Source organism: Gadus chalcogrammus, chromosome 11 (assembly GCF_026213295.1).
Source record: "Gadus chalcogrammus isolate NIFS_2021 chromosome 11, NIFS_Gcha_1.0, whole genome shotgun sequence".
Lineage (NCBI taxonomy): Eukaryota > Metazoa > Chordata > Actinopteri > Gadiformes > Gadidae > Gadus > Gadus chalcogrammus.
In genome coordinates this window covers 27,438,414-27,447,223 of record NC_079422.1, presented here as the reverse complement: position 1 = coordinate 27,447,223, position 8,810 = coordinate 27,438,414, and the positions used below count along the sequence as shown (strand labels likewise).

Here is an 8,810-nt window from a genome sequence, read left to right as displayed (position 1 = left end):
AGGGAGGGAGGGAGGGAGAGAGCGAGACTCACCAGAGCGTCCAATTAGTATGATAACAATGTAAATGTTGACCAACCAAGTTAGTATTTACGGTTATTATTGTTTTATCATTTGGATGAATTAAATTGTGATTGGTGGTGGTGCAACATGTGACTCAGACTCCACCCCTCCTCCCCCCACACACCCCAGGAACAACTGACAGCTGATTGTTTCAAAAAACAGGAAACTCAGGTCCATGAGGTGAGTGACTTTACCTTCACAGGAATAAACATTAAGTTAATGAACTTAACTTGACAGTTTATAAACATTAAGTTAATGACTTAACCTAAGGTATTATCTAAACATTACCGTTTATAATCATTACAGTGATACTTAACATTACAGTTCATTCACATTACAGTACTATCCACTAAACAATACAGTTTATAAACATGACAGTATATCTACTCATCATTAAAGTAATCTTAAACATTCCAGTTATATGAACAATATGGTAACTCCACTAGACATCCCTGTCATGTTATATTAACAGGGAGAGGTTAGGGTTACTATAACATGTCGTGTTCTTATAACAGGGAGAGGGTTAGGGTATTAGTGTATCTCTCCTGGAGAGCTTCAGCCTGGAACTTGTCTCAGACTGGACCTTGTCGCTGACTGGACCTTGTCTCAGCCTGGACCTTGTCTCAGCCTGGACCTTGTCTCAGCCTGGACCTTGTCTCAGACTGGACCTTGTCTCAGCCTGGACCTTGTCTCAGCCTGGACCTTGTCTCAGCCTGGACCTTGTCTCAGCCTGGACCTTGTCTCAGCCTGGACCTTGTCTCAGCCTGGACCTTGTCTCAGACTGGACCTTGTCTCAGACTGGACCTTGTCTCCAGGGCTTCCAGATGCAGACCTTCTCGGGCCCGGTGTTCAGCTCCTTGAGGAGGTCCCTGGGTCTGAGCGAGGAGGAGTATCGCTCCTCCCTCAGCTCCGACGACTTCTACCTGCAGTTCATCAGCAACTCCAAGAGCAAGGCTGACTTCTTCATCACGTACGTAGACCTCCCCTAGACCCTACAGATCAGGAACCGGTTCTTCATCACGTACGTAGACCTCCCCTAGACCCTACAGATCAGGAACCGGTTCTTCATCACGTACGTAGACCTCCCCTAGACCCTACAGATCAGGAACCGGTTCTTCATCACGTACGTAGACCTCCCCTAGACCCTACAGATCAGGAACCGGTTCTTCATCACGTACGTAGACCTCCCCTAGACCCTACAGATCAGGAACCGGTTCTTCATCACGTACGTAGACCTCCCCTAGACCCTACAGATCAGGAACCGGTTCTTCATCACGTACGTAGACCTCCCCTAGACCCTACAGATCAGGAACCGGTTCTTCATCACGTACGTAGACCTCCCCTCTAGACCCGACTGGGACGGTTCTGAAGAGCTCACTCAAACACGCGTGACAGCCCATCTCCTCTGAGAACGTCTGGGGGTCTTCAGCTCTTTGGAAGGAGAGCGTACTGGTCAGGTGAGCCGTGGCTCCTCCCCGTTCTGCTGGGAGCTCAGCGAGTTCTACCAGATGTTTCAGCTGGGCGGTCAGAGGCGCCTGCTATCGTCGTTTCATCATGGTTTGGTTTGACTGTGAGTTGCTCTGGATGAGAGCGTCTGTGAACGTCAACGTTAGGAGCACATGTGAACCAGACGGTCAACACTTGTCTGAACACGGCTCTCTCAGGAGCGTGCACCTGAGCTCTACACCAGGAGTAGAACCAGCCACCGTGAGGTCCTCACGCCTGGTGTCTCTCTCCCTGCAGACACGACAAGAGGTTCTTCCTGAAGACCCAGAGCCATCGAGAAGTGAAGTTCCTCCTGTCCAACCTGCCGCTGTACGTGGACCACCTCAACAGATACCCCCACTCCCTACTCGTCCGCTTCCTGGGTACGGCTATATCTTCTGTATCTTCTGTGTCCTCTATATCCTCCATATCTTCTATATATTCTGTATCTGCTATATCTTCTATATCTTCTACATATTCTAAATCTTCTATATCTCCTGTATCTACTATATATTCTGTGTCTTCTATATCTTCTATATACTCTATATCTTATCTATATTCTATATCCTCTATATCTTCTGTATCCGCTACATCTTCTGTATCCTCTATACCTTCTGTCTCTTCTATATCCTCTATATCTTCTGTATCCTCTGTATATTCTGTCTCTTCTATATCCTCTGGTCTATATCCTCTATATCTTCTGTCTCTTCTATATCCTCTATATCCTCTATATCTTCTGTATCCTCTATATATTCTGTCTCTTCTATATCCTCTAGTCTATATCCTCTATATCTTCTGTCTCTTCTATATCCTCTATATCTTCTGTATCCTCTATATATTCTGTCTCTTCTATATCCTCTAGTCTATATCCTCTATATCTTCTGCCTCTTCTATATCCTCTATATCTTCTGTATCCGCTACATCTTCTGTATCCTCCATACCTTCTGTCTCCTCTATATCCTCTATATCTTCTGTATCCTCTATACCTTCTGTCTCTTCTATATCCTCTAGTCTATATCTTCTATATCTTCTGTATCCTCTATATATTCTGTCTCTTCTATATCCTCTAGTCTATATCTTCTATATCGTCTATATCCCCTTTATCCCCTATATCTTCTATCCTTTACGTTGTGAACCTCTCTCCCCTCAGGTGTCCATAAGATCACCGTCCCAAACCACACCAAGGTAACCAGTGAAACCAAGGTAACCAGGGTAACCAGGTAAACCAGGGTAACCAAGGGAACCAGGGTAACCAAGGGAACCAGGGTAACCAGGGTAACCAAGTGAACCAGGGTAACCAGAGTAACCAAGGGAACCAGGGTAACCAGGGTAACCAAGGGAACCAGGGTAACCAGGGTAACCAGGGTTACCAATGTAACCAGGGTAACCACTGCTCCCCTCAGCATGTCTGTACACTGGCTTCTATTCTCTGCTGGTATTCTACTACAAACTACGGTTTTCTACTGTATTATACTGTATACTTCTATATTGTAATGTATAATACTGGAAAGGGCTGCATTGTTCTGTATTTTATTATATACTACTATGTACTACTGCAGAGTATTGTAGTCTACTGTGTAAGACTATATACTACTACACTCATACTACTACTACTACTATCTACCCCCCCCCTGTCTCCCCAGAAGTACTTCATCATCATGCAGAGTGTGTTCTTCCCTGACGACAGAATCAGCAGCAGGTAGGGGTTAGACAGTACAGAGATGGGTCATTAAGGAGCAGGTAGGGGTTAGACAGTACAGAGACAGGTCATTAAGGAGCAGGTAGGGGTTAGACAGCACAGAGACAGGTCATTAAGGAGCAGGTAGGTGTTAGACAGTACAGAGACAGGTCATTAAGGAGCAGGTAGGGGTTAGACAGTACAGAGACGGGTCATTAAGGAGCAGGTAGGGGTTAGACAGTACAGAGACAGGTCATTAAGGAGCAGGTAGGGGTTAGACAGTACAGAGACAGGTCATTAAGGAGCAGGTAGGTGTTAGACAGTACAGAGACAGGTCATTAAGGAGCAGGTAGGGGTTAGACAGTACAGAGACAGGTCATTAAGGAGCAGGTAGGGGTTAGACAGTACAGAGACAGGTCATTAAGGAGCAGGTAGGGGTTAGACAGTACAGAGACGGGTCATTAAGGAGCAGGTAGGTGTTAGACAGTACAGAGACAGGTCATTAAGGAGCAGGTAGGGGTTAGACAGTACAGAGACAGGTCATTAAGGAGCAGGTAGGGGTTAGACAGTACAGAGACAGGTCATTAAGGAGCAGGTAGGGGTTAGACAGTACAGAGACAGGTCATTAAGGAGCAGGTAGGGGTTAGACAGTACAGAGACAGGTCACTAGGGAGCAGGTAGGGGTTAGACAGTACAGAGACAGGTCATTAAGGAGCAGGTAGGGGTTAGACAGTCCAGACACAGGTCACTAGGGAGCAGGTAGGGGTTAGACAGTACAGAGACAGGTCACTAGGGAGCAGGTAGGGGTTAGACAGTCCAGAGACAGGTCACTAGGGAGCAGGTAGGGGTTAGACAGTCCAGACACAGGTCACTAGGGAGCAGGTAGGGGTTAGACAGTACAGAGACAGGTCACTAGGGAGCAGGTAGGGGTTAGACAGTACAGAGACAGGTCACTAGGGAGCAGGTAGGGGTTAGACAGTACAGAGACAGGTCACTAGGGAGCAGGTAGGGGTTAGACAGTACAGAGACAGGTCATTAAGGAGCAGGTAGGGGTTAGACAGTCCAGAGACAGGTCACTAGGGAGCAGGTAGGGGTTAGACAGTCCAGAGACAGGTCACTAGGGAGCAGGTAGGGGTTAGACAGTACAGAGACAGGTCATTAAGGAGCAGGTAGGGGTTAGACAGTCCAGAGACAGGTCACTAGGGAGCAGGTAGGGGTTAGACAGTACAGAGACGGGTCATTAGGGAGCAGGTAGGGGTTAGACAGTACAGAGACGGGTCATTATGGAGTAGGTAGGGGTTAGACAGTACAGAGACAGGTCAGTAAGGAGCAGGTAGGGGTTAGACAGTACAGAGACAGGTCACTAGGGAGCAGGTAGGGGTTAGACAGTCCAGAGACAGGTCACTAGGGAGCAGGTAGGGGTTAGACAGTACAGAGACGGGTCATTAGGGAGCAGGTAGGGGTTAGACAGTACAGAGACAGGTCATTAAGGAGCAGGTAGGGGTTAGACAGTCCAGAGACGGGTCATTAGGGAGCAGGTAGGGGTTAGACAGTCCAGAGACAGGTCACTAGGGAGCAGGTAGGGGTTAGACAGTACAGAGACAGGTCATTAAGGAGCAGGTAGGGGTTAGACAGTACAGAGACAGGTCACTAGGGAGCAGGTAGGGGTTAGACAGTACAGACACAGGTCACTAGGGAGCAGGTAGGGGTATATAACCTGTATCTGACCCTCCAGGTACGACATTAAGGGCTGTGAGCTGGGACGCTGGACGGCGCCGACCCCACAGGGCAGCCCGGTCATCAGCGTGCTGAAGGACAACAACTTCCAGGGACAGATCACACTGGGTACACTTTACTAAACTACTGCACTAGATCACACTGGGTACACTTTACTAAACTACTGTACTAGATCACACTGGGTACACTTTACTAAACTACTGCACTAGATCACACTGGGTACACTTTACTAAACTACTGTACTAGATCACACTGGGTACACTTACTAAAACTACTGCACTAGATCACACTGGGTACACTTTACTAAACTACTGCACTAGATCACACTGGGTACACTTTACTAAACTACTGCACTAGATCACACTGGGTACACTTTACTAAACTACTGCACTAGATCACACTGGGTACACTTTACTAAACTACTGCACTAGATCACACTGGGTACACTTTACTAAACTACTGCACTAGATCACACTGGGTACACTTTACTAAACTACTGCACTAGATCACACTGGGTACACTTTACTAAACTACTGCACTAGATCACACTGGGTACACTTTACTAAACTACTGCACTAGATCACACTGGGTACACTTTACTAAACTACTGCACTAGATCACACTGGGTACACTTTACTAAACTACTGCCACTAGATCACACTGGGTACACTTTACTAAACTACTGCACTAGATCACACTGGGTACACTTTACTAAACTACTGCACTAGATCACACTGGGTACACTTTACTAAACTACTGTACTAGATCACACTGGGTACACTTTACTAAACTACTGTACTAGATCACACTGGGTACACTTTACTAAAACTACTGTACTAGATCACACTGGGTACACTTTACTAAAATACTGCACAGTACTAGATCACACTGGGTACACTTTACTAAACTACTGTACTAGATCACACTGGGTACACTTTACTAAACTACTGTACTAGATCACACTGGGTACACTTTACTAAACTACTGTACTAGATCATACTGGGTACACTTTACTAAACTACTGTACTAGATCACACTGGGTACACTGTTCTAAACTACTGTACTAGATCACACTGGGTACACTTTACTAAACTACTGTACAGTACAGTAGTTTAGTAAAGTGTACCCAGTGTGATCTAGTACTGTGCAGTAGTTTAGTAAAGTGTACCCAGTGTGATCTAGTACAGTACTAGATCACACTGGGTACACTTTACTAAAATACTGCACAGTACTAGATCACACTGGGTACACTTTACTAAACTACTGCACTGTACTAGATCACACTGGGTACACTTTACTAAACTACTGCACTGTACTAGATCACACTGGGTACACTTTACTAAACTACTGCACTGTACTAGATCACACTGGGTACACTTTACTAAACTACTGCACTGTACTAGATCACACTGGGTACACTTTACTAAACCACTGCACAGTACTAGATCATACTGCATACACTTTACTAAACCACTTTAACATACGCTACCATACTATACTGTAATCTACCGTAACATACTCTACTGTAACATACTCTACTGTACTCTACTGTAAGATACTCTACTGTACTCTACTGTAACATAATCTACTGTAAGATACTCTACTGTGCTCTACTGTACTCTCTGTAAGATACTCTACTGTACTCTACTGTAACATACTCTACTGTAATGTACTCTACTCGACTGTAATGTACTCTGCTGTACTGTACTCTACCGTACTCTACTCGACTGTACCGTACTCGACTATACTGTACTCTACTGTACTGTACTCTACTGTACCGTACTCTACTGTACCGTACTCTACTCTACTCTACTGTACCGTACTCTACCGTACTCTACTGTACCATACTCTACTGTACTGTACTCTACTGTACTGTACTCTACCGTACTCTACTGTACCGTACTCTACTGTACTGTACTCTACCGTACTCTACTGTACCGTACTCTACCGTACTCTACTGTACCGTACTCTACTGTACTGTACTCTACTGTACTGTACTCTACCGTACTCTACTGTACCGTACTCTACTGTACCGTACTCTACCGTACCGTACTCTACCGTACTCTACTGTACCGTACTCTACCGTACCCTACTGTACCGTACTCTACTGTACCGTACTCTACTGTACCGTACTCTACTGTACCTTACTCTACTGTACCGTACTCTACTGTACCGTACTCTACTGTACTCTACTGTACCCTACTCTACTGTACCGTACTCTGTGCAGGGCCGGAGCGGTCGTGGTTCGAGGAGCAGGTGGAGCTGGACAGCGCGTTCCTGCGGAGCCTCAACGTGTTGGACTACAGCCTCCTGATTGGCCAGCAGGCTCTGCACCTTGACGAGCTGGACCAGAGGCACTCGCTGGCCACGCTCGTCAACCGGACCACAAAGTAGGAGCTGTGTGTGTGTCTGTGTGTGTGTGTCTGTGTGTCAGTGAGTGTGTGTTTGTCTGTGTCTGTGTGTGTTTTTGATGTTCATGTGTGTGTGTGTGTGTGTGTGTTACCGTGTGTGTGTTTGTCTCTGTCTGTGTGTGTGTTTATTATGTTCATGTGTGTGTGTGTGTGTGTGTGTGTGTGTTACCGTGTGTGTGTTTGTCTCTGTCTGTGTGTGTGTTTATTATGTTCATGTGTGTGTGTGTGTGTGTGTGTGTGTGTGTGTGTGTGTGTGTGTGTTTACCGTGTGTGTGTTTGTCTCTGTCTGTGTGTGTGTTTATTATGTTCATGTGTGTTTGTGTGTGTGTGTGTGTGTGTGTTACCGTGTGTGTGTTTGTCTCTGTCTGTGTGTGTGTTTATTATGTTCATGTGTGTGTGGTGTGTGTGTGTGTGTGTGTGTGTGTGTGTGTGTGTGTTTATTATGTTCATGTGTGTGTGTGTGTGTGTGTGTGTGTGTGTGTTTATTATGTTCATGTGTGTTTGTGTGTGTGTGTGTGTGTTACTGTGTGTGTGTTTGTCTCTGTCTGTGTGTGTGTTTATTATGTTCATGTGTGTGTGCGTGTGTGTGTGTGTGCGCATCTCTCCCCCCCCCACGAGCCTCATACTGATCATGTGACCGCAGGTCTCTGGATCTGGACGAGGGCCCCCCCACCCGGCCCCTACTTGAGAGGCAGCGCTCCCTGGATGAGGAGCAGGACTCGGGGGTTCCCGGTGGTGGGGGGGTCCCCCTGGGGACCCTGCCAGGCGGGGGGGCAGAGGGGGAGTTCCACGCTCGCCACCGCCGGCTGCTGCCGGACTTCCAGAACGCGGTGCACGTGCTGGACGGGCCGCAGCGGCGCTACTTCGTGGGCATCATCGACGTGTTCACGCAGTACGGCTGGAGGAAGAGGCTGGAGCACTGGTACAAGGCGCTGCGCTTCCCCGGGCGCAGCTTCAGCACCGTCAGCCCCCACGCCTACTCCCTGAGGCTCTGCCAGTGGGTCCGCAGCCGCACCCAGTGACCCCCCCGGGCCGCCCAGTGACCCCCCCGGCCACCAAGTGACCCCCCCGGCCACCCAGTGACCCCCCCCCCCGGCCGCCCAGTGACCCCCCCGGGCCGCCCAGTGACCCCCCCCCCGGCCGCCCAGTGACCCCCCCGGGCCGCCCAGTGACCCCCCCCCCGGCCGCCCAGTGACCCCCCCGGCACCCAGAGTGACCCCCCCCAGGGCCGCACCAGTGACCCCCCAGGGCCGCCCCAGGGACCCCCCCCGGCCACCAGTGAACCCCCCGGACACCCTAGTGACCCCCCCGGGCCGCCCAGTGACCCCCCCGGGCCGCCCAGTGACCCCCCCCCTCCCGGCCCGCCAGTGACCCCCCCAGGCCGCCCAGTGACCCCCCCAGGCCGCCCAGGGACCCCCCCGGCCACCCAGTGACCCCCC

The 8,810-nt window shown here is 48.8% G+C and overlaps 1 protein-coding gene across 3 annotated transcripts in view; it reads left to right on the top strand.

Moving 5' to 3' along the window:
* The window catches only part of LOC130392151 (phosphatidylinositol 4-phosphate 5-kinase-like protein 1), a 9,596-nt gene extending 1,203 nt beyond the window's left edge, over positions 1-8,393 (top strand). For 2 of the 3 annotated variants that reach the window (XM_056602591.1, XM_056602592.1), the window contains exons 3-10: positions 190-240; positions 876-1,030; positions 1,804-1,928; positions 2,696-2,748; positions 3,189-3,244; positions 4,959-5,068; positions 7,188-7,350; positions 8,015-8,393. In XM_056602591.1, coding sequence (XP_056458566.1) covers positions 190-240; positions 876-1,030; positions 1,804-1,928; positions 2,696-2,748; positions 3,189-3,244; positions 4,959-5,068; positions 7,188-7,350; positions 8,015-8,393 — 1,092 coding nt within the window. The remainder of the gene's footprint in view (positions 1-189; positions 241-875; positions 1,031-1,803; positions 1,929-2,695; positions 2,749-3,188; positions 3,245-4,958; positions 5,069-7,187; positions 7,351-8,014) is intronic. The other variant, XM_056602593.1, reaches the window with a different exon arrangement.
* Positions 8,394-8,810: the final 417 nt, after the last annotated feature.